This window comes from Strongylocentrotus purpuratus, unplaced genomic scaffold, assembly GCF_000002235.5.
Source record: "Strongylocentrotus purpuratus isolate Spur 01 unplaced genomic scaffold, Spur_5.0 spur5_scaffold_9, whole genome shotgun sequence".
Classification (NCBI taxonomy): domain Eukaryota; kingdom Metazoa; phylum Echinodermata; class Echinoidea; order Camarodonta; family Strongylocentrotidae; genus Strongylocentrotus; species Strongylocentrotus purpuratus.
The window spans coordinates 17,907,443-17,934,849 of record NW_022145615.1 but is presented as its reverse complement, the minus strand read 5'-3'; the positions used below and the strand labels follow the sequence as shown (position 1 = coordinate 17,934,849).

Sequence of the window (27,407 nt, the reverse complement as noted above, 5' to 3'; positions counted from 1 at the left end):
GTCCAATGATGTGAGCACCGAGCGAGGACCGAACCCAGAACCTGTCGCATGAGAGTCTAGAGCCTTCACCGATATGTCAAAGGTCGATGATTATGACAATAAGGTAATCTCCTTGTTTTATAATAGTGTACTACCACCTACCAGAGAATGAATGTAGTTGTAATGTCAGTTCTAAACAGTATGGTTATGTTTAGAGTATGTATAAATAACTTAGCAATTATCACTTTGTCTATAATTTCAATCTTTAATCATAACGTATATAAACATAATTATATACATATGGCTAACAGGGCCATCGTGGAAAGCAGTTTTTTTTAAACTGAGTCCGTCAACTGAGTCAGTCTGACAGACAATGCTACCTTGTAAAAATAAAAAAATAAAAATGAATAAATAAATGAAAGAGTTGTCCGAGGATACCGTTGTCTTATGTGTGAAATGTTTTTAAACGTTATTAAGCAAATACAACAATGTCTAAATGCATGACTTTCAGCAAGAAAGGAGGCTAAATATCTCAACAATTGTTTTAAAAGTGATTCCTGTCGGCCCATAGGGGAGGGGAGGGGCAGTTATAATAATAATAATATATCTGGTTTACCCATGGTAGCCTCATCAGTATTCATACTGTTCTCCCTGAGGGCCCTGCAATCATATTATTACCCCGGTCGTCGGATTCAGGCTTACCCGCACACATAGCTTCATTTTTGTTAAAAAGGACGAATTAGTCACTCTCCCCTTCTTTCAATCCACCACTGACTGAATCTGTACCTAATCTATCTACCTCGTGTGATCATGGGACTTCACCTTTTTTTGGCCAGAATATTAGGTTTCCTTAATATACTCTATATTAATCACTGTTTATAAGAAATTTTAACAAAAATACCTCCACCAGACAATCATTGCCATAGCAACTAATAGATAAGGAAGACTTGCAGACTGTTTAATTTTTCCTGTTTGTGAATGGTTTTGCCAAACTTTCTTCCGGTGTGTGACGTTAATGCGGAGGCTATATAAGTTACTATACCAAAGGTCGCGTATCTCATGATATACAATATTGCATGCCTAAATAATATTTCCTTTAAGTTAAAGAGCTACAAAGCATACTTTTATAGAATCCATATCTCAATTATTGTTAAATCCAGACCCTTTTTTTATTTACACTGAGTTTTTCTGAGAAGATAAATGTAAAACGCTTCTAGGTATAGGAATTAAATGTTACCCCACCCCCTTTTCTTTTTCTCGAAAAACTAACTTCCTAATGTCTATAATAATAACAAATACATTAGCGTCGGTTAAATCTTTAATACGGTGCTGGGGTCACGGAGTGTAGAGGGCTAGGGCTGACTTTTAAGGTGGATGAAATGTGAGAAAACCAAACGAAAAGAGACAAAATGAAACGAATCATGTACAAACACATCCACTAGACACTAACATCGACAATAACAAACGAAAAGAGAAAGAGAAACAGAAAAGAGGGCGCTATTGCTTCTTCCTCAATTACCGATTTGACCCATCACCGATGTAGAACATCTAGGCAAGAATGTAATAAAGCATAAACAAGAGGGGTAAGGAAGAAATGGGCAGTGGCGTAATGAACGACATTTGTTGAGGGGGCTGAGCCAGTATTTCCATCCGAGTGGTATACACTATACTCTGCCCCTATCCACCCCCAAAAGACTCTGCATTTTCCTGTAACAACGCCCAGTGTGATATACTTTGTGATGTCGCGATACTGTTATCATTATTATTATCATTATTATAATTTCCTACAGTTCTTCTTTAATTTCGACTGTTAAAAAAAAATTGTGCGAGGGAACGTAGCGGCCGAGCAAAGAGATTCAATTTTTTTAGTTAGATTTTTATTTATTTTATTTATTTGTCATTTTATTTTGATATATCCCTTTCAGTTATATAAACTGCTCGACCAAGGGGCCCTGTATCAACATAATCAAAAACATTTTTACAAAACATATAAACAATAAGTTATAATGAACACAAAATTAAACAAGATAAAATATTGAAATCAATGGGGGGGGGGGGGGGGTAAAATATTCATGTAAGTACTATTATAAACTATGTGAGAGAAAGGAGTTTGCAGTCCTTTTTAATGAATCCAGTGAGTTTAATAAACGTAAAGAAGGGGGTGCATTCCATATAACGGTATAGTTAGAGTACAACAGAGCCAATTAAAATGGTGTTCTTTATTTATGTAAGATCTCGCTCGGTTATACTACGTTCCGCTCGCACAACTATACTTTCTCATTTAAATTAACATTTATGGGTCGCAGTTGGGGGCTTCAACCTTTCATTTGGATTTAACTAAATTTGTGTCTTTCTTTCTGGCAACAACATTAACAAAGTGTATGTACCTGTTCATACATTAGTACAACAAATTGATTTAAGAAATATCAATCCCAAAGGAATTGTAAGTAGGCTTATTGTATTGTATTGCATTGTATTGTAAAAGTGACTGTTGTCTTGCATTGTATTTTATTAAACATCTTTGAGAGTTATCAATATTCTGTTCAAAAATCATTAAATCATATAAAGATCATGCATATAAAATCAAAATTCACAACGTATACTACACCTCTCAAAGCAAATGATGAAGGAAAATCATGAGTGCATTTGTCTGAAATCTTATATACAAAGAAAGTAATATGGTTAGCATTTGATAACATAACGTTGTAAAATACCATTCTACGTCTATTCATCTTCTTTTCTTTTCCTCTAAATGAAATAAACATCTATGAAAGAAATATTATAGTATGGTGTTTCCATATCGTACGATCAATTCGCTGATCAGTCCTTATCTCAAGGAAAACGATACACTAGTTTCGTTTTCAGCCTTATATTTCTAGCCCAAGAAACTAAAAATCACTAAATTACAATTATTACGTAAAGATTACAATCATCAATTAGAATTTTAGCTGATTTATATAAAACACGTCTCTGTCAAATAAAGATAGTATAGTTGATAACTTATATGATAAAATGAAATGAAAGACTGGCGTTTTATTGAAACTGAAAATCTGTTTTGGCTTGAATTAAACTATTTACACACACCCACTTAATTGCATACAGCCCCATGCTGTAGGATCGCGAATGCCTCGTAAGAACTTTAATATTTCAATTGCACTTTTGGGGATATACCAAGACCTTCACATAATAAACTCAGCAAGATCCAAAAAGTGACGCTCATCTGAGAAAGCAAGATACCCTGATCTGAATTTGAACAAGCTGTACTCGTTGATCGCAAGCGGCTGAAGTGAGTAGCATAACGAGCGGAGATAGATGGCCAAAGCACGGGGGATCGGGCCGCCTGCTCTCGCAGCAGCTGTCGCTTCTATACCTGCCAGCTATCTGTGGCTTCGTTATAGGTACCCGACATTTTGGAAAGATGTCGATTTTGTGAAGAGATTTGCGCGCCTCAACTCGAATATGCAAAGACAGCTAAATGCAGGACATACGATTGTCGATATCTTCGAGCAAAAAGCCTTGGAAAACCCCGACCATCCTGGTATTTTATTCGAGAAGGAGGCGTACACGTACGGAGAAGTTCGGGCGAATGCTGCTCGCGTCGCCCGCTGGGTGACCTCGGCTGATCCGACATTGAAGAAAGGCGATGCAATTTGTATGCTGCTTCAGAACAGTCCTGTTTTTATCTGGACATGGCTTGGTTTTCTCAAGAAAGGAATCATTACAAGTCTTCTCAACTTTAACCTGAAGCCATCTGCTATCTTAGAATGCATTAGAGTCAGTGAAGCCAAGAAGCTCGTCTTTGGAACAGGTAATATTTTTTTTATATGATTTTAAGCGAAGGTGGATTTAGGAGTAAAACGGGGTCCTCTGAAATTTTATTTATCTATATTTCTGTAATAAGCAGTTCTTAAATCAAGCAAAAAGAAAGAATAAAAAGGTGTAAAAGAAAAAAGAAAGGTTGGATCACATTTTCAGTTGCCTTAGATTTTGGTTGAAAATTAAGGATGAGGCACATTTTGTTTGTTGTAAGCCAATGGTGGATCCACCGTGGATGGCATGGGCTGGCGGTTATGGTTATGCTCCCTAAATCTGGTAAAATTATTTTGGATCATAAAATAAAGATTGATGTTTGAATGTTTCTATCAAGTTTAATGTCCTTAACAAGCTCATATTTGTTTGTTTATAGTCACTTCAAATTATGCTTAGGTCTAGGTTTCCTTTTTTGGTACATGTACATGTAGGTCTATTGACTCTATCGCATCCTGGAAAGAATTGTATGACTTCATTCAGTTGATCTGCTATTCTATTTCTTCATTTTGTGTTGTAGAGTTCTTGGAGGTGGTAGAAGAGTTGATGCCAGAGCTACAGGCTCTCAATGTGGAGCTATGGATGGTTAACGATTCAGGGATGTCTGGCATAGAGTATCCAGTAGGGGTCGTTTCCATGGATACAGGCATGATGTCTGGTGAACCTCTTGCCAGTGAGCCGATGACAATGGATGAGATTTCCTCCTACATCTTTACCTCTGGAACTACAGGTACAGTTTGCAGTTCTGATAATTACCTGATTTAAATCGGTTTCCCAATATTTTTTTTTACCCAATTTATTTTTTAATCATTTTTTCTTCCGATTTTTAATATCCAGATTTTATCCAGATTTTCCCCTTATTTTCTCTATTTTCCCCTATTTTCCCCTATTTTCCCCTATTTTCCCCTATTTTTCCCTATTTTCCCCCAATTTCTTACTCAAAAGGGGGGAATGTTGTTAGCTGCCATTCCCCCCCCCCCCCCCCCCCCCGAATCCTCTTCTTCTTTTTTTTTCTCAAGGGGGTGTGGTTGAGGGGAAATCCCCTCCCCCTTTTTTTTTAGTGCTCACAATCACCCCTGAGTATGAATATAATCCATTATTAACCGTATCAGACATCTGAGCAGGGCAATTTTTAAATGTTATTGCCCTCAAGGTTTGATGGATAAGTCAACAAAATTACAATAAGTTAGTCCGCTCAGAAAAGTCAATGGGATTTTGTGTGTAATTTGGCGGGCAATATAGGTTATACAGTAAACCAATGCGCAAATATTTTAGCCCGCTCAGAACAGTCAGTGGGATTTGTGTGTAATTTGGCGGGCAATATAGGTTATACAGTAAGTCAATGGACAAATATTTTAGCCCGCTCTGAAAAGTCAATGGCAAAATGCGTGTTAAACTAGTGAGCAATAATATAGTGCCAGTTGTAATTTACATCGCGCATCAGCTATTGTAATTTACATCGCGCATCGTGTATAAGAAAATGCACACTTTGCGCGAACTCTATTGTGACGAAACAATCACACCCTAAGCAAACTGTCTGCAGTGTATCGAAAATCTGTCAAACACTGGATGAACAGTGCTGGTTTGACAATGTTTTTGCAACTTCTAATGCTAGGAAACCCTGTGTAGCCTACATAATTTAAGAGTATAAGATAGTAAGAGTTTCTTGTTTGCTCTAGATGTCTGATGTGGTTAATAATAGTAATATTGACTGCCTAATTCAGGGCAATACGACTTGTCATATGTCACCCTCACCTTCGGTTCGGGCGATATATGTCGTATTGCCCAGAAGGCAGTCAATATTACTTAAGTATTTGTACTTCTCTAAAGATACTTGGCAAAATCCATATGTGAGCATGTACTGCCAAGGAATTGAAAGTGAATGAACAAATATTGTGCCACTCTGAAATGTTTATCTGTGACGTTTTTACACCAAACCTATGCAGTAACCCCGAATCCCTGTGCAATCAAGTTTAATGGGTTCACATTGTTTCAGAACAATCCTTGCTTATCAAATAATAAGTCTTTAAATGATAAATCAGTGAGTGCCAGTGTTTATTTTGTGTTAATTTAAAATCTTATGTGTATATATATATGTTGATGAAACTTAAACATTTTCTTGTATTTCATTTTAACAGGTCTGCCAAAACCAGCGACGATTCCTCATCGTAAGATCATCCGTGGAATATTTCTCCATGCTTTCTCTGATCTGACACCAGATGACACGTACTATGTGGTTCTGCCTCTCTACCATTCTGCTGCTCTCTTTATATCTGTCTGTGCCACCTTCTACCATGGTAACTATTTATGACTTTGCAAACTATGCTCAAGGGCTATTATACCCTGGGGGTGTTTCACAAAGATCCTAAGTCAAACTTAACTCTAAGACGGACTTAATGTTATGGAGAGCTATTTGTATATTCAAAAGCAAATAATCAAGTATATTAGACTTTTGATAAATTCCACATCAAGAACATGAAATCTCCTTGATAATGGAAAATATGAATGATTAGCCATTAACTGCTTGCATTATAAATACAGGTTAACACTCTCATATGAATCGCCAAAATAGAATTTGCTACCTTAAGCCATTTTGTTTCAATATCTTAAAGTGCTTAGACTTAATGAAGAAAAAGATTGATTATATATTACTGTGCATGAAAAAAGCTACCTGGTATTACCCAAGGTAAGGTGCATGTAATTGATAATTGCATTAAGGCAGGAAAAGCAAATTCAAACACACATAGCACATGGATTTTGATTTGCATTTCAAATCAACAGTAACTCATGAGTGAATAAAGATTTTCAAATCACACGTAACTCGTGAGTGAATAAAGATTTTCAAATCACACGTAACTCGTGAGTGAATAAAGAATTTCAAATCACTTGTAAATGAATAAAGATATTTTGCTAATTTGTTTACAAACAGGTGGGACTGTTGCATTGGCCAAGAAGTTTTCTGCCAGGCATTTTTGGGATGATATAAGGAGACACGATGCGACTGGTTTCCAGTACATAGGAGAGCTGTGCAGATATCTTATAGCCCAGCCTAAGGTAAGATGCAAAAAGATAAAAGTCATCACATTTTCGGGGGCCTTTTTAGGTTTAATGTCATTGATGGGCATCAAAAACAGAGGGCACAATATTTCCTCATTGTTGATCTCAATCCACCAATGGGATGAGGGCAAGGGGGGGGGGGGCAGGGCATAGAAGGGCATATCTGTTTTTTAATTTTTTATGCCTCCGTTACAAAGTAGCCGGAGGCATTATGTTTTCGGGTTGTCCGTACGTACGTAGGTACGTCCCGTTCTTGTGATCGCGTTATCTGAAGAACCGATCGATTGATTCCTGCCAAACTTTGGTCATGTATGTATCTTGCAGAGCTGATGAACTGATTAGATTTTGGGGTCACGAGGTCAAAGGTCAAAGGTCACAGGGCTCATTAGGTATGCAATAACAGCTTGTGATCGCGTTATCTCAAGAACCGATTGATGGATTCCTGCCAAAATTAGGTCATGTATGTTACTTGCAGAGCCAATGAACTGAGTAGATTCTTGGTTCATAAGGTCAAAGGTCAAAGATCATGGGCTCATTATGTATGCAAAAATAGCTTGTGAATGCATTCTCATTAGAACTGACAGATGGATTACTATCTAACTCAGGACATCTTGCAGAGCCAATGAACTGAGTAGATTTTAGGGTCATGAGGTCAAAGATCAAAGGGTCATATATGTATATGAGAAATTGCTTGTAATCACGATATTCTGAGAACCTGTCAATGGATTACAATTGAACTTGAATCGGAAAAATATCTTCGGAGGCATCATTTTCGACTGCGCGCAGTCGAATTCCATCTAGTTTTTTAATGATTCCTGATTAAGAAGGAAATTTTTTTGTGTTTATGTTGCTCCGTCAATGTCACTTCCTGATCTAGATTCAAAGTCCTTTCATGGCAAGATGAATTAACATTTGCTGTGTATTATTGTGGTATATTTTGCTAATGTTCCTTTTATTATTATTATTATTTTTGTACCGTAGTCAAAGCATCTAATTTCCCTTACTTTATTTAAGCACGGGTGCCTACTTCAGTCCGAGGACTGCTCCTCTGTAGGGCTTTACAAGTTTACACTTTAGTCTCTTCACAAATCAGATTATATTTAGGATACTACTCTTAGTTAAGAGCACTTTGATTAAACACTCGAGGATAACAGTATCTTGGGTCATCTGTGGAGCATTATTGATATTGTACTTTGGACTTACAACTGATAAAACCCTTCAGACTGATATAGCAATGCCCTTCATACATAATGATTACCTTTAAGCTTAGTCTCAAACCAAATGACTGATTTGATTTGATTTGATTTGATTTGATTTGATTTGAATTGATTCGTACAGCTCAAATAAACAAGAATTAAAATAGAGTGGTTAAAAAAACCATGAAAAGAAAAAAAAAAGATATCGAACACAAGGAAATTCAAAATTAACTTGACAGGCAGGAGGCAGCCCATGAAATCTCAAGAGCTTATTTACAATGACTGTTGATCAGGGTCACTTTGATAACATGTGTCTTTCTATGTATACATGTACATACAGTCAAACACCACAGTGATATTTAAAGGGATCCGGTAACTTTGTCTCAGATTCTGAAACATAATCCTGGATTTAGCTCATGCTGCAATGATAATTATAAACCTTTAGGTCAGTCAGGATCCGCATGACTTTTACGAGCTGCTTGCCTGTCTGATTATCAAGATATTTATGATTGGAAATCAAAACCAAATTTTTGCGTTTTCCTAACGGTTTTTAAAATACTACAGTCTATTGGGGGAAACGAGTATCGTAAAACCGGTCACTAAAAGATTTTTACTTTTTTGAGGCAATTCTTGATCATTTTGAAGCTCAATTTTTAGGGCTTCAATATTACACCATATCACAGACACTGATAACACGTAGGGTCGTGCATCTCAGATTTAACATTGTTATTCAATGCCTTAAAGTATCAAGGCAATAGAAGGAAAGGCATTCTTTAACGTAAAATGGACAGAATTAATCAGGCGTCCAATTTCCCCAGAAAATTACTATTTGCATATTTTGTATCATGGATTCTTTTATATGGTTTGATATGGGTTCAATCTTGCATCTGAACCTTCTGGGAACATTTTTTTCTTGAAAAGGCCTTCGTAACAGTAGGTTTTAAATGTACATGTATGTAGATTTTCACATTTATTTGTAATCCTGTAGCGAAACGACGATGGCAAGTACCCAAGAAAGCTAAAGATCGCATTGGGGAATGGTCTTCGGCCTGAAATCTGGGAGGAGTTCCGGTCTCGCTTCAACATTGAGAAAATAATAGAGATTTACGCTGCGACAGAAGGCAATGCTGGGTTCATCAACTTTGAGGGAGCGGTTGGGAGTATCGGACGATACCCGTGGATATTGAAGGTACATCTCAAAACGTCTCATTGTATTACATATCTTTTAAAAATGATAATTTGGATTTATAAAGAGCTTAATACGGTATATCGTCTCTAAGCGCTTTACAAATATTATTACCCCGGTCATCCGATTCATTTACGCACAATGTGCACCATCTCCACTCCCTGGGGAGATTCCTACCATACGGTCACCATAAGGGGATAGGCAATTACTAACACAAATGCTTTCGACATCCTACCGGGTCCCCATTTCTCCTTTGGGTATTGAGTGGAAAATGTAGATTAATGCCTTGCCAAAGGACATTAGTGCCGTGTCAGGGATCGAACCATGACCTTTGAATTAAAAGTCAAGTGCTTAAACCAGGGTTGGGCGGTAAATACCGGTGGCGGTAATTACCGGCGGTAAATACCGTCCGGTAAATAAGATGCGCGTCCGGTAAATATGTAAAAAACAGGAAATATGATTTTAATTCTCTATTTATTAATAATTTTACTTGTTTTTAGCCTCATAACTGGAAATATTATTCTGAAATAATTAGCAGCACAATACTCATAGTAGGAACATACAAACAGATTTATAAAATCCTCACTGCATACATGTACACACCCAAACAAATGGCATTTTGTTCATATGCTAATTAATAGGTATTCATGAATATGGTAATTTTGTACATCAAATTTCATGTTTTTCCTTCTTTCTTGTGATTGAGATAATAGAATACAAAATGATATTCTACTTCACATGTTATGAAATCCGATCAAGAACACAAATAAATAGGAAAAAAACAAAAGAATTGTGAAATTTGATACAAAAGGCATGGAGAGCTGTCCACAAATGATGTCATCAAATTGAATATCGCCCTCTAGTGACTAGTCATTTTAAAAAGCTTTAACTTCCCTATTCCTTGCCCGATTTTGTTCAATTTTTAACTGATTTCATTAAATATCTTAAACTTTACAATAAAAGTAACTTAGTACGAAGGTTTTGGTTCCCTTTAATGAAGAACATCATATCTAGATTAGGTGTATATTTGGTATCTTTTTCCTGTATTTTTTACAAGCATTACATAATTACAGACATAGACAAACACAAACAAACACACACACACACACACACAAATAGTACACACAAGAGCAACCATACTCACCACCATTGTTATTATGTTCAAAATTGGACAATCCCTATGAACAAGTGAGTGGAAAAATATATTTCCCGGTATTTCCCGGTAAAAAGTGGTAAATACCGGTAAAAAGCGGTAAATACTGGTAAATACCGCTTGCCTCTGAGGGGGGAAATATGCCAACCCTGGCTTAAACCACCCGACTGCGACACTTCTACATGTAGATGGTGACTCCTGAATTCTCTCTTCCCCATAGGCTCAATACAGGAGCCACCCAGTTCCTTTAGGTATTGGGTTAACTTATGGTTAAATTATGGAAACCAGAAATTATTTACAAGTTCAAAATTATGGTCTAAAATTCTTTCATCCTTTTTAATACTATGCCCTAGATAACTTGTGCGTCGTGGTAGAGTGGTTTAAGGCGCTTGACTGGAGATACGAAGGTCGAGGGTTCAAATCGAGATGGCACTAATAACCTTTGGCAATATATTAACCTACACTTGCTACTCTCCACCTAGGTGTTAAAATGGGTACCCCGGTAGGATGCAACCGCCATTTTTGGTCAAACAGTTTTTGAGCGTCAAGTCACGCCTGGCTGGAATGCTCCCCAGGGAGTGGAGATTGTGCACACAGTGTGTGCGGGCAAGCACTGAATCCAATGACCGGGGTAATAGTATATCTGTTAAGCGCTTAGAGACGTCCGAGATGTATTAAGCGCTATATAAAAGCTGAATATCATTATTATTATTATGTCAAAAATATTTTGAACTCCACTTGCTACAAGAATTTTCCCAGCTGCCTCAATGAAAACAAATACGATTAAGTCCTCTCTCTTCAATTTTTCTTAGCTTTGCAGAATAATGTGATAGTATTACATTTAAGCTCCAGCTTTTGTTTCTCTATTTATAATAATGTGACAAAAGATTTATCAATGTTTCAATTATGTTGTGACTTATGATTTGTTTTTATTTTTTCTCATTTCTCTGTTTGAAAATATGATCCAAACAGAAATTGATAGATGGTTTTCAGCTTGTGGAGTATGACTTTGCAACAGGAGAGCCAACGAGAGGGAAGGATGGTTTCTGCAAACTCATGCCTGTTGGTATGTTTAACAAATGTGTTTCTTGTTAACCTGTTGAGTACTAAATTCATTCATTCTCATAAGGCTAATAGAAGGGGTCACTTGGTTCTAGTAGGCAAGTGGTTAATTAGAAAATGTCTCTAATCTGCAATAGTACAATTCTTTGGTAGATCATGCGCATACACTCAGTAATAAATCTAACAGGCTAAACCTAGAAGCAGTGACCGGGAATTACAGGCCAACGCCTTCTTCCTGTACCAGATGATGATGATGATGATGATGATGTAATATTTCCCTGCCTGTGTGGTAGATAGTTTTGTTCTTAAAGGTATTACAAAGTTTTGGGAATATTTCATCAGGATTGGATCATGAAATTTAAAATTTGCATTACTATTGTGAAACATAGTGTTAGAACACCCAACTCTAAAAAAATTGGGCTCTAAAAAGCTTTTGATTTGGAGTAATTAAAATTTTAAAAAATAAAAAAATTTACCGGTACTCCCGGTAAATTTGGTATAGCTCCCTCTCAGTTCGAAAATTTACATGTCATCTGAACAGCATAACACATATATAGCACTATTGTCAAAGTGTAGTAATTAACATGTTTTGACACCAAATCATATTACCAGACTTAAACAATATATATAATCATAAAGATAATTATTTTAAAGTCGAGTTGCCTTAGTGTAAGATTTTTATACTGTCTCCCAAATTTGAAGAAAAAAAACACTTGTCTGTACACTGTAATCGCTATATAAATTTTTATAATCGATCGGACCGCCGCCATCTTATTGTACTTACGTACGTTAGTCTATGTATTTCCTGTGCGGGCCGGAATATTCTGTGTTGTTCTCTTCAACTCATTTTTCCATTTCCCTCTCTTAATCGTTTCTGTGTTTTCAACTTTGAAATGCATTTGTTATGGCTCGACTTTGATAATATTGTTGTTCGTCAGCTCTGTGAACGAACGCACACATTGCCTGTATTTTGGTCTAGTCAGTCAAGTGGTCGTGGTGACATGATCTGGCATCCCTGTGCATGTATTAGGCCTACGTATAGTACATGTTACGTGTGTACGTGTATTAGTCTATGTGCCGGATTGGCCCGAAGAATTTCCTAGCACATTTTTTTTTAGGGATGATCTCAAAATACTCCCCAAAGTCGTTGTACAGGGACAGTTTGGGTAATCATTTATAGAGAGAACGTAACATTATTTATTTTGCATTTCTTTATTAAAAATAAGGAAGATACGTTTAATCTTACAAACGAAGATTAATCAATAATAAGGTTGACTTGACGTTTTCACGAACAGTCGATCATGTGTATACTGCACATTCTTATTTTTAGATCATCCCTTAGTAAGTTTACGAGTACGTTTTGTTTATCCTGCTAAATGACCTCTGGTAGAGGTCAGTAATTGCTACACGTGTTTGGGCTATGGTTTGGGCTAATCTCTCTCTTTCCGTATAATTGAATTATATCCTTCGCCCCCCAACCAGGTCCATGTTATAACCAAGGAGTTACTACATGTAGTAACTCCTTGTTATAACACTCTCCCTTGAAATTCTCTCTCTCACTCTCTCTGTCGCTTCTATATCACTCTCATCTCCCCCTCTCTCTTTTGTATCTCTCTTTTGTATCCCTCTCTATCCCTTCTCTCCTTTCTCTCTCTCTCTCTCTCTTCTCTCTCTCGCTATCTTTATTTCTCCCATTTTCTTTCCCTCTCTCTTTATTTCTCTACCCCATACCATTCTCTTTTGATGTCTGTCTGAGTGTCTCTCTCTCTCCCTCTCATCGCATCACCTCGTTCATCCCCGTCTGTATCATATTTCTATATCCATATCACTTGTTAGTCTCTCTCTCTGTCGGTCTGTGTCCGTCTGTCTGATGACTGTCTCTCTCTCACTTACTATCACCATAGTAGGTCAATGATATCAACCCTTCATCTTTCTTTCGCTCCAACTTTCTCTCTCTCTCTCTAGAAGTTCTCATTCGCGTGATATAGGACCATATTATTTTTGTTTAGGGTTATAGATGAGGATGATATAAATATATGACAAAGATAATAATAATCACAATAACGAGAGAAGTTCTCATTCACGTGATAGGACAGTAATTTTTGGTTGGAGTTTATGACAACAATAATAATAATCACAAAGACGATAAGAGTTCTCATTTGCGTGATAGGACCATATTTCTTTTGACGGGGTTATGTAAATGAGGGTGATATAAATATATGACAAGAATAATAATAATCACAAAGACGATAGAAGTCCTCATTCGCGTGATAGGACCATATTTCTTTTGTCGGGGTTATGTAAATGAGGGTGATATAAATATATGACAAAGATAATAATTATCACAAATGCGAGAGAACTTCTTATTCACGTGATAGGACAGTAGTTTTTGGTTGGATTTTATGACAAGGATAATACTAATCATAAAGACGATAGAAGTTCTCATTCGCGTGATAGGACAGTATAGTTTTTGGTTGGAGTTTATGACAAGGATAGTAATAATCACAAAGACGATAGAAGTTCTCATTCGTGTGATAGGACCATATTTCTTTTGCCGGCCGGGGTTACGTAAATGAGGGTGATATAAATATATTACAAAGATAATAATTATCACCAATGCGAGAGAACTTGTTATTCACGTGATAGGACAGTAGTTTTTGGGTGGAGTTTATGACAAGAATAATAATAATCGCAAAGACGATAGAAGTTATCATTCGCGTGATAGGACAGTATAGTTTTTGGTTGGAGTTTATGACAAGGATAATAATAATCACAAAGACGATAGAAGTTCCCATTCGCGTGATAGGACCATATTTCTTTTGTCGGAGTTATGTAAATGAGGGTGATGTAAAAATATTACAAAGATAATAATTATCACGAATGCGAGAGAACTTATTATTCACGTGATAGGACAGTAGTTTTGGGGTGGAGTATATGACAAGAATAATAATAATCACAAAGACGATAGAAGTTCTCATTCGTGTGATAGGACCATATTTCTTTTTGTCGGAATTATGTAAATTAGGGTGATATTAATATATATGACATAGATAATAATTATCACAAAAACGATAGAAGTTCTCATTCACGTGATTGGACAGTAGTTTTTGGTTGGATTTTATGACAAGGATAATACTAATCATAAAGACGATATAGTTCTCATTCATGTGATAGGACCATATTTCTTTTGTCGGGGTTATGTAAATGAGGGTGATATTATGACAAGAAAAATAATAATCAAAAAGAAGATAGAAGTTCTCATTCACGTGATAGGACAGTAGTTTTTGGTTGGATTTTATGACAAGGATAATAATAATCACAAAGACGATAGAAGTTCTCATTCGCGTGATAGGACCATATTTCTTTTGTCGGGGTTATGTAAATGAGGGTGATGTAAAAATATTACAAAGATAATAATTATCACGAATGCGAGAGAACTTATGATTCACGTGATAGGACAGTAGTTTTGGGGTGGAGTATATGACAAAGATAATAATTATCACAAAAACGATAGAAGTTCTCATTCACGTGATTGGACAGTAGTTTTTGGTTGGATTTTATGACAAGGATAATACTTATCATAAAGACGTTAGAAGTTCTCATTCATGTGATAGGACCATATTTCTTTTGTCGGGGTTATGTAAATGAGGGTGATATTATGACAAGAAAAATAATAATCAAAAAGAAGATAGAAGTTCTCATTCACGTGATAGGACAGTAGTTTTTGGTTGGATTTTATGACAAGGATAATAATAATCACAAAGACGATAGAAGTTCTCATTCGCGTGATAGGACCATATTTCTTTTGTCGGGGTTATGTAAATGAGGGTGATATAAATATATGACAAAGATAATAATTATCACGAATGCGAGGGAACTTATTATTCACGTGATAGGACAGTATAGTTTTTGGTTGGAGTTTATGACAAGGATAATAATAATCACAAAGACGATATAGTTCTCATTCGCGTGATAGGACCATATTTCTTTTGTCGGGGTTATGTAAATGAGGGTGATATAAAAATATTACAAAGATAATAATTATCACGAATGCGAGAGAACTTATTATTCACGTGATAGGACACTAGTTTTTGGGTGGAGTATATGACAAGAATAATAATAATCACAAAGACGATAGAAGTTCTCATTCGTGTGATAGGAGTGCACCATATTTCTTTTTGTCGGCGTTATGTAAATTTGGGTGATATTATGACAAGAAAAATAATAATCAAAAAGAAGATAGAAGTTCTCATTCACGTGATAGGACAGTAGTTTTTGGTTGGATTTTATGACAAGGATAATAATAATCACAAAGACGATAGAAGTTCTCATTCGCGTGATAGGACCATATTTCTTTTGTCGGGGTTATGTAAATGAGGGTGATATAAATATATGACAAGAATAATAATGATCACAAAGACGATAGAAGTTCTCATTCACGTGATAGGACAGTAGTTTTTGGTTGGATTTTATGACAAGGATAATAATAATCACAAAGACGATATAGTTCTCATTCGCGTGATAGGACCATATTTCTTTTGTCGGGGTTATGTAAATGAGGGTGATATAAAAATATTACAAAGATAATAATTATCACGAATGCGAGAGAACTTATTATTCACGTGATAGGACCCTAGTTTTTGGGTGGAGTATATGACAAGAATAATAATAATCACAAAGACGATAGAAGTTCTTATTCGTGTGATAGGAGTGCACCATATTTCTTTTTGTCGGCGTTATGTAAAATTAGGGTAATATAAATGTATGACAAAGATAATAATTATCACAAATGCGAGAGAACTTGTTATTCACGTGATAGGACAGTAGTTTTTGGTTGGAGTAATATGACAAGGATAATAATAATCACAAAGACGATAGAAGTTCTCATTCGCGTGATAGGACCATATTTCTTTTGCCGGCCGGGGTTATGTAAATGAGGGTGATGTAAAAATATTACAAAGATAATAATTATCACGAATGCGAGAGAACTTATGATTCACCTGATAGGACATTAGTTTTGGGGTAGAGTATATGACAAGAATAATAATAATCACAAAGACGATAGAAGTTCTCATTCGTGTGATAGGACCATATTTCTTTTTGTCGGAGTTATGTAAATTAGGGGGATATAAATATATATGACAAAGATAATAATTATCACAAAAAAGATAGAAGTTCTCATTCACGTGATTGGACAGTAGTTTTTGGTTGGATTTTATGACAAGGATAATAATAATCACAAAGACGATAGAAGTTTTCATTCGCGTGATAGGACCATATTTCTTTTGTCGGGGTTATGTAAATGAGGATGATATAAATATATGACAAGAATAATAATAATCACAAAGACGATAGAAGTTCTCATTCCCGTGATAGGACAGTAGTTTTTGGTTGGATTTTATGACAAGGATAATAATAATCATAAAGACGATAGAAGTTCTCATTCACGTGATAGGACCATATTTCTTTTGTCGGGGTTATGTAAATGAGGGTGATATGACAAGAATAATAATAATCACAAAGAAGATAGAAGTTCTCATTCACGTGATAGGACTGTAGTTTTTGGTTGGATTTTATGACAAGGATAATACTAATCATAAAGACGATAGAAGTTCTCATTCGCGTTATAGGACCATATTTTTTTTGTCGGGGTTATGTAAATGAGGGTGATATAATTATATGACAAAGATAATAATTATCACAAAAACGATAGAAGTTCTCATTCGCGTAATAGGACCATAATTGGTTGTGGTTCATGTAAATGAATATGATAATACAGTACGTTTGGCAAGGATAATAATAATCGTAAAAACGATAGAAGTTCTCATTCACGCGATAGGACCATTGTTGGGGTGTATGTAAATGAGGATCATATAAATATATGACAAAGATAATAATAATCACAAAGACGATAGAAGTTTTCATTCACGTGATAGGACCATAGTTTTTTGATGGGGTTATAATGTAGATGAGGATGAAAGAAAACAAGTCAAACATGCAGTGCAGAGGAGCACAGGCGAAGAGAGGGAGATCGAGAGGGTGCGAGAGGAAGGGAAAGAGGGAACAAGAGAGAGAGAGAGAGTGACAGAGAGAGCCTGGGTCTATATTTCGGAGAGAGAGAGAGAGAGGGTCCATGTGGTGAAAATGATTTTTTTCGAAACTTCCAAGGGTATATGATGAACATTACATCGAACTTCTGTAGGAAAGAGAGAGGGGGTGGGGGGGGGGACAGAGAGAGATAGAGAGAGAGAGAGCGGTATCTGGATAGACATATTTATTGTATTTCTTTCATGTTTATCTGAACGATTATGTGGTCATTCATTTTCAAATTGCTTTCTTTCTGATATTCTTTTCTGAATGCATTTCACGGACATAACAATTGGAAAAAATGATAAGACTTCATGTATCCCGTAGGCCTACTTGAAATTGTCTGTTATAAATGTATATCAAAAAGACTGATCAGTCGAAGCTGAGACTAGATTGAGACGGTTGCGGAGGAGGGTTTACGGGTACGTCAAACCATAGGTTTATGGTCAAACTCACTCTGCAAGGAGATTATAACTCCCTTGATTTGTGCGATACAATCCTGAACGGTACTTGCTCTCACACAAACGCACACAGATGCTGGTACCATGGAGCTATAAAAAAGAACATGGACCGAAGCCATTCGAATACAGTCGCTTCCCCGCCGTGGAGCGGGGTCAGCGCGGTGTCAAAATTGCTGTTTGTCTTCTGTCCATGTGGCTTGCGCCGGGCGGGGAGAACATAACACAGTGTTTCAATATCGATTATACCATGAACCATTTACAACAGTAGATGGCGCTAGTATACAACATCATGAGCCGGTTTAAATACAGGCAGCTTGGAACTAATAATTGATTTATTAATTACTGTTTAATTCACTAAAAAAAAAAAAAAGTATTTCAGCGGTGGAGATTGGTTAAAGATATTCCTATTGCATCTTGTTATAACATCAAAGAGTTTCAGATGAATTAAATATTTTTACCAAAACTTTGTAATACCTTTAATTTTAAAGCTACATGTAGGATAAGACCAAATGAGAAGAAGAAAGAGGAGAAGAGAATTATACATGTGGGCATCTTCCTGCTGAATACGTGAATACAAATTGATTTATTCAATCACCTTGATGCTCGAATATCAGGATATTTGGGCATCTTGTTACTCATAATTAACCTGTTTCCAAATTTATGAGGCAGTGAGACAAATGAGGGTGATATAGTTTTAACTTTGTAATGTAAGATATATTCCTATTCATTCTGTTTCTTATGTACAGGTCAGACGGGTCTTGCCCTCTTTAAGATTGATGATAAGAATCCTTACACCGGTTACAAAGGTCCCAAGGAGAAGAGTGAGAGGAAGATAGTTAGGAACGTGAAGACCAAAGGAGATGCATACTTTAACACTGGTGACCTTCTGAAGATGGATGATGAAGATTATATCTACTTCATGGACAGGATTGGAGATACTTTCAGGTAAATCATGCTGACTGGAAGAGCTACATGTATTTAACAGAGCTACCAACCATTCAATTTAATCGTATTTCGTATGATTTTCAGAAGTTAATACGACAGTACGATTTTTCCTCAATAAAATATGATTTTCAAAAAAATAAAAATAACTGTAAAGTATCCTACAAGCATCTCGCATCAGCAATTTGGGGATGTTCATTGGTTCATCGGACACACCAGTCATGACAAATTCATGCATACCGGTATTTAACCAATGATCCATACAAAATTTCTTCCTGTATGTAGGAACTGTAAGAGACATTGGATTTTTTTAGAATACAATTTTTTGTCAGTAAAATACAACTTTTGGGATTAAAGAATACAGTTTTTGACTTCCAGAGGTTGGCAGGTCTGATTAAAATGCGCTCTTACTCTTTTAGTGCGTAAAGGTATAATATTGGTTAATTTTTTAGCACACATATCCACCACACAAAATGTTCAAGGTGCTCTGGTATTACCTGGCTATAACTAGGATACCGATTTCAGTGCTTCAGCATTCAAGGAGTTCCTTTCAACAGGTACCCATTTGACACCTGGATTGAGAGTGGCAAAAGTGAATTCTTACTTAAGCGTTGGTCACAACCCATCGTGCGTGTTTTAGTCCGTACGGTTTTTGGGGAGGCCACGGCCGCCATGTTTTTCTGAAAACGTAGGGAGGGAGTGGCAAAGACAGGGAGGGAGTATAGACAATGCACGTCACACACACTGGGGGTGAATAGGTAGCCTGACCGCAGCCCGAACGCAGCAAAATTTCCTCTTGCACTAAAAGTGCTATGGTGTGTCTGCGTGCTCCCAAATCCTTACGGAGGTGGTACTCACCACGTACGGATATCCAAATTATCCCCACGTTTTGCACGTAGACAGCACGCACTTGCAAGTACGGCGGGTTGTGACCATCGCATAACTTGGGTATACCTGGGTGTAGATACTGGAAGCTTAGCTTATTTTTCCCTCTTTACTGTTTCATCCCTTCCAAGTATGGTTCAAACTTAATTGGATTGTTTCTCCGATACCTTTCTAGGGATGACTTGAATTGGTTAATGGTGGCAGGATTGACTACTTCCTTATGCAAGGCATTCCAAATGTTAATTACACTCCTTATTGAGAAACTATACTGCCTAAGTCTTGTATTGAAACGTTGTTTGACTATCTTGAAATTAATAATAATAATAATAATAATTATCCTTGCTTATATAGGGCCTAACACTTACTTTGTCAGAAGTCTCTAAGCGCTCTACAATAATGCAGCATTATTATGGCCTCTTGTTGTTGAGCCATTGGCTAGTTAGAAGAATTTTGGAGAGTAGCAAAAGTGAATTCTTCTTCTTTTGTATGATGTTTTGCAGCTAGAGTGTCAGGTCAGAGCCACAAATGTAGATTAATGTCTTGCTAAAGGACACTACTCCCATGCAGGAGCTCAAATAGTGGCAAACGAGTGACCATGCAGAGAGGCAAAGTAAGCAATCGAAGTGTTGAAAGATAGAGCTGTATGTTTGTTGCTTCGTATGAGTGTTAATAAATCTCTCTCTTTTCCCACCAGATGGAAAGGTGAGAATGTATCAACCGTGGAAGTTGCCCAAGCGTTGAGTTCTCACCCTGGTATTATGGAAGCTAATGTGTATGGTGTGAATGTACCAGGTAAGACCATATAAAACATTCCAACCTTTGTTTTTCTTAGGTCTAAAATGGCTAAATTTTCTATTTTAATGATGCTAACAGATGTAGTACTCTGATATTGACTTGATGAGCTTATTGATTGGTATCCAAGGATGTCATTGTCATTATCATCTGCATGTCTATCCAATGAAAATACAACTTTATATTAATGGAAAGCTGAATGAGCATACAATAGAAATAGAAAAGATTGACAAATATTTTCCCTTTCAGTATTGCACAAAAGCAATTAAAACCTCATTTCTGCACCCTTCCAAGTTACAGGTCATCGGGTCAAATTTGCTGCGGTTAGGATGACGACATAACATGTGGACCTGATCGGCATGCCTATATAGCTGAGGCTTAATTGAAGCCATGCTTAATTAATGCAAATTCATTGTGATTATGCATACTCCACATAAGATGATGTCATCAAGTCGATAGCTAGTTTTTTAGTTCGACAACTTTTGATTTTCAAAGCTTTAGATTTCAAGGTTTCAGAGAGCTCTCCTCTGACAGACACAAAAATAGCATATAATTGATTATATTGTAATTCATGGCTTATAACGTTTACGGTCAATATGTAATTCATCTATTTCATTTTCCACTTACGACAGGGTCTCTAATGTATGGATTTTGAAAGTATATTGTTAAAAGCATTGTGTATAGATGGCTTCAAATAATAAGACTTCTAAATGTTACTGTACATCACAGAATATCACATTTGAATTCTTCATAGGTTATTTCATGGTTGGTGCTAATAAGAACTCAATCATTATTATCATCATCAATAGTGATCTGTCAGTTCTTGAGCCATCCGTTTCGTCGTTTCATACCCTGTTGCTCCACATTCTGTGATTACATCTCAAGAACTCAATACAATATTTAAACTAACCTAATGATAATTTTAAACCCCATAATCAAATCCTTCTTTACAGGTCAAGATGGGCGGGCTGGAATGGCAGCCATCGTGCCAAACGAGGGCACCAGACTGGACCTTGGGGATGTATACTCTCACGTCTCCTCTCTCCTTCCCGACTACGCCTGCCCCAAGTTTCTGCGTCTGATGGCCGAGATAGAGGTGACCGGTACCTTCAAGCATAAGAAGACGGATCTTGTCAAGGAGGGCTTTGATATCCATAGCATCCCAGAGGAAGTCTTCATCATCGAGCCCTCGCAGAAGGCCTATGTACCTCTCACAAGCAGGCATCTGAGTGTCATCATGGCTGGACAATCAAAGCTATAGAGGGCGCTCTTTGCACAGAGCTGTAGCATGCTGGGAGAGATAGCCTCCATCGCACATGGGACATGTACACCTACGTGCGCACGATGATAGGTTAAATATCCGTAGAAGACAACTATTTGAAGCTGAATGACCTAATGAATGACCAATTAGGAAAGACTTCCACTGAATCAACTAGCCATGCACAGAGCCATCCATACACAAATTTCAATCAACTTTGTTTCAATTGGACATAATGTTGACCATATTTTTCTATTATGCACTTGCCCATTAAAGCAGCAAGCACCATATTGACCTGATTAGAATACAATTGGCATAAGTGCCATACAGGTTTAAGGACTAAGACGAGATGTAAGAGCTAGAATTCACAATACGATGCTCCACCCATCTGATGCCACAGATTTCCAACTTCCAAAATTGATATGAAATCTGCGGCAGCATGTTGTGTGACCATTTCAACAACTGTATGTTTTCAATCCACAGGATATTCTCCAATTTTTGTTTAGTATGGAAGTGAGGGAGTAGTATTTTGAGATTCCTAAGTAAAAGAAAAACAGCAAAAGGGAAGGGAGCATTTAACGAAAATTGTCTAAATATAGCTAGAAGATATATGTCATGTATAGTTATATTATTTAGCTAGCCACATGGAGTACTTGGGATTTCCCATTATCAGCTTCATAACGTCAACTATTTCCCATGATGCAGTTTGGATTTTGGAATGTCAATTGCACTCGATAGGTGTTGCACTCTATTGCGAATACTGAGAATTATTCGTTAGATATGTTATTACTATTCTCTGATCCACTATCACAGTTGGAAGTATCAGAGGTGAAGAGTGTATCATTCCATTTCACATCTAAGGAGCTTCCAATTCCTTTTTTTATGAATTATGTGACAATAATCAATTTTAAGAAAGGTGATTAAGCAATTATTTTAAGATGCCTGTCTATATCATAATCTAATGATTTCCTAAGCCCCATTTTTGTTTCTTGCATGCTTCAGCCTTGCTGACATATGACTCAGTAAACCGCTTTAAAAAAAATGTTGCAGCAAATTCAACAGATGTTCATGCAGTCTACTTCTTCTTTTTTCATCTCCATATGCAATTCATTTAGACATGAAATTATTTTGTTATGCTGGGGTAGTTTTTGGGGCAGTTTTCCCCGTTTTGTCAGAATGTCATTTATACTGGTCACTTATGCATGTAGTTTTGAATGCTGAAATTTGAAGCATTGATTCACGACTATGGACAAAGTGTATAATTATATAGTGTATATTGAAAATTATTGTGTGTGATATGTACAGGATTTTATGTGGTTCAGGTGTCTAGAATTGATGTCAGCCATTCTATTAACGGCCAAACAATATATGGAGAAGCCAGCAAGTCTATCAAGGTGCTTTTGATAAAATTGAATTACGTGGTATGTGGTACCGGTAGTAACATTAGCTAAAGAAAGCTCTCTTATTCAACATTGGATGTTGAATTTTCAAACAGTATTCAGAAAAAAGCATTGAGTGTCGTCCAGATATGATCGGGTAGAGTACTGATTTTTAGAGCACTCCGTGCCAACCTCATGCCGTAAAGGTTACCATATTTTTGTATCTAAATGTACAAATGAAAGTTCTATTAACATTACATAAATTTCTCATTTTCATTTCATGGATGGATTCATTTATTTATTCATGTTTGTATGTGATTAACATAATTTTAGCAATATAGAAAGCCTGAGACTTGATGCTTATATACGATATAACTACTTTAAAACCAGGGGAGTGTTTCACAAAGACTAAGAACGACTTTAAGTTGGACTAACCAAGGCAGGCCGTTCATGCCACTGTTTGCTCTCACCATTTAATGGCATTGGTCTCTCAAGGGATGAACAAATCATGGTCACAAATCTTCAGAATGTACATTTGTTGATAATTCATTATTGAAGGAAACAATATCATCTAAAGATCATAGCGGTGAGAGCAACCAGTGGCATTAATGGCCTGCCTTAGTTAAGTCCAACTTAAACTCGATCTTAGTCTTTGTGAAACACTCCCCAGGTTTAAATAAAGCCTTGTTCAAATTTGAAGTGGTAAACCGTGCTGTTTTTGTTTAAATTTTGATGTAAGGCTAATACGCTTCACATTTCTGTATCGTGTAATACAGAACTAAGTGAATATGCGCAGGACTTTTGTCGTGCCTAGTTGCCATTCATTTATACTTTATAATAAAAACTGTGCGGTATACCACTCCTTATCTGAAAGAGCGTTTTTATCTGCCTTCATGAATCCGAACCTAGGCCAACGCAGGAGAAACCCTTGAATGATCATAGGCAATCAGAATATCAAATTCATTAATTATTTGTAGAGGTGTTGTGATCCAGTGGATACGTCTCCGGACTGATTTACAAGGTATGGGATTCAAATCCCTACCACAACACCATCATCCTTTGGCAAGACATTAATCTACATTTGCCACACTCGACTCAGGTGAGGTAAATGGGTACCTGGTGGGATTATTCCTTGAAATGCACTGTACGCTGATAACGGCTGCAGGAATTAAAGCTAGGGTAATGATTCCCAAAGCACATGTTGGAATGGCGTAGGGACGTTATATCATATTGCGTTATGCACTATACAAGAACAAATCAGTATTATTATCATTATTTTGTTCTGAGATATTTGATCATATTGTGATTATGATGGGCAGTTTGGTGGTATGACATAATTTAAGATTTAAAGTTTATAATTCAAAATACATTCCTTATTATAAAAGTTGTATATTTCAGAATGTGTTTACTTTATTCATAACAATGTTATGATCATCATAATGTGCAACTCTTATTTGCTCCTTTACATTTAGGATTGAAATTCATTTGGGTTCATTAACCCTAAAGATTAAAATGGTCATAATTCTTTTGTTTATGATTATATTTTTTGTTCGTTTTTTAATCAGTATTTCCTAATTTAAATTGTTTTATTTTTGTTTTATTTTTGTTCCACAAAATAATAGCATTAAGTTTTTCAGAGATGTAATGTAGGATATGTAAAAGTCATAGCAGCAAAATCATTACATTTTTAGCATATTGTAATTTAGAGCAACTTGTGCTCATGTATGCATAATTCAAAATATATTATTAATTGTTTCTTTACTTGTTTCTCATCAAATGTCAAATGAATTTTCACCCAAATATATAATATACCATGTGAGTAATAATATGATGTATTTCCCATGCATGCATAAGCGAATTGGGCTTTTTTTTCCCTCCACAATGTTAAGGTCACATTTACATTTGCAATGAGATCAATTTTGATGAAAAATGTCATTTACAATTGTATAGACATATATTGGTATTACATGTAGTTAGCTTTATAATTTTGAATTTGTACATATCTCAACAAAAATAATGGCAAATGTACAGATTGTTTGAATGACATACTTTATCTTGTAAATTTTGCACCAAGATTTATTAAAGATGGAAGATTTGAAAATCTTCATTCGATTCAGAAACCCAAATTTTGTTTCACTTAGTACTCATAATTTTGTTTCACTTTGTTCTCAGGATTTTGTTGGTGCGGACATAGCTGTGATCTATTTATTGCAATGATCAACCAGGGGGGTGTTTCACAAAGATCCTAAGTAGAACTTAACTCTAAGTTGGACTTAAAAATTATGGACAGCCATTGGAGTCTTTAAATGAAATATATTCAAAAGCAGAAATTCAAGTATTTTAGACTTGTTATAAATTCCACATCCAGAACATGAAATCTCCTTGATGATAGACAATAAGAATGATTTGAATAAACAATTAATGCCTTTCAAAATAACTTTTACAAAATATTTTCAAAGATGCTAATGGCTTTCCATAATTTTTAAGTCCAACTTAGTGTTAAGTTCAACTTAGGATCTTTGTGAAACACCCCCCTGGACTATTATATCATTATGTGATATGGGGCATTCTAAGTGGTTTGGGCAATAAATATGACAATGTCCATGTAAAGTTGGTATGAAATCTTCTACTACACACATGGAAGATGAAATATCTGTTGAAGATTTTTTTTTTCAATGAATGTATATAGCAGTGCCCTGCCAGAATCATTCCTGTTTCACTTGCTTCTCTTCAAAATCTTTGCTTACACATTTCTCTGTTTACCAGCGTTACATAGACATCATAAAAATATTCATATAACATTAAATAAACTTTAATTGGGTCTATAATATTGATTCACCGTGAAGCTTGAGTACTTGTAAACTTAGTTGGCTATGCTTTTGCTTTTTATGCTGAACCCAATTTTAGCATACATTGTTTCAGTTGAAAGGAGACATAGTTTCTCACTTCTGGTATGTCACAACATTTGACCCAACCCCATGGAAGGAACCATATAGAGGACGGTTCTTGATTGGATAAGGGAGGGGAGGGGTCACAAGCACTTTTTTCCTTCTTGACATTAGTTTTTCCCTGGGAATATCTAGTCCCGAGAGAAAAAAAAACCAAACAAATTGTGGGGTGGAGGAGCAAATTTAACTCGTAAAGGATTTGCCCATTTATCTTTGGTTACCAAGAACACCAGAACCTACCCATTCGTTAATTAAACGGATTTGATAAACTCCGTGTCTGTTAAAATAACATAACACACCCATTCGTACTAATTTACATGACTTGTACATGCATTTTTGACAGGTTTTGGTAATATTTTTAGCCATATTGAAAGACCAGAAATCGTGGGGGGGGGGAGATTAAATATAATGCCTCCCCGTCTAAATAATGGGAAGAGTGCCCTGCCCCCCCCCCCCTAATCCCATCGGATTTCCGCCCAGGCTTTTGCGTTCCAAAGAATATGAGGTTTTCATACATATACCTGAGTATAATATCGAACTTTGTACTTTGAAATACAACTTAGCTTGGCTTGGAGCAAATAATTCTTATCTTTATTAGCATTAAACGAGTACCAAATCGTAATATCGGTCATTCCGGGGAGAGAGCTAGAGCATACGTACATTTACACAAAATGCATATATGATAGATGGAGGGTGCATGAGGCTGCATGGTATACACCCTTAATCGTTAGAAATCCCAGATAAATACAATTGAAGAAAAAAAAAAATCTATATCCCATAGGAAGATTATTGCCTCCCCCCCCCCCCCGATATTCTGCTCACTGTTTAAACAAAAAAATCTGAATGTTTTATGGATGAAACGACAGTCTCGTATTGGAGAATACTGGGTTAATTCAACGGCCCGGCTTATATAATTTTATAATTGCGCCGTCATGCGGAATATCAATTATTATCGACATTAGAGTCTACCCTTTTCAAGAAATGGGGTCTAACAATTATTAGCTTGCAGAATGTCATTATTAACACCTTCAAACCCGGCCACCCACCCCCTCCACGTAATTTATCATATAAAGTTATAACAGGTTTATGATGTCCAACGATCGAGTTCAAGGTGTCACTCAAAAGACACCCGTATATTATCATGCATGTCTTATGATGATACTCTGATATAAGAATAATGAATGCAGCAATAGTAAAGTCAACTCAGTATACAAT

At 36.2% G+C, this 27,407-nt stretch overlaps 1 protein-coding gene across 1 annotated transcript; it reads left to right on the top strand.

The window, feature by feature from the left end:
• Nucleotides 1-3,055: 3,055 nt before the first annotated feature.
• LOC588180 (long-chain fatty acid transport protein 6) lies at nucleotides 3,056-23,440 on the top strand. The gene is made up of 9 exons (XM_030976856.1): nucleotides 3,056-3,787; nucleotides 4,307-4,516; nucleotides 5,925-6,083; nucleotides 6,716-6,840; nucleotides 9,028-9,228; nucleotides 11,351-11,444; nucleotides 18,735-18,933; nucleotides 20,510-20,607; nucleotides 21,561-23,440. The coding sequence occupies exons 1-9, from the start codon at nucleotides 3,292-3,294 to the stop codon at nucleotides 21,866-21,868; spliced, it is 1,890 nt and encodes a 629-aa protein (XP_030832716.1). The 5' UTR covers nucleotides 3,056-3,291; the 3' UTR covers nucleotides 21,869-23,440.
• Nucleotides 23,441-27,407: the final 3,967 nt, after the last annotated feature.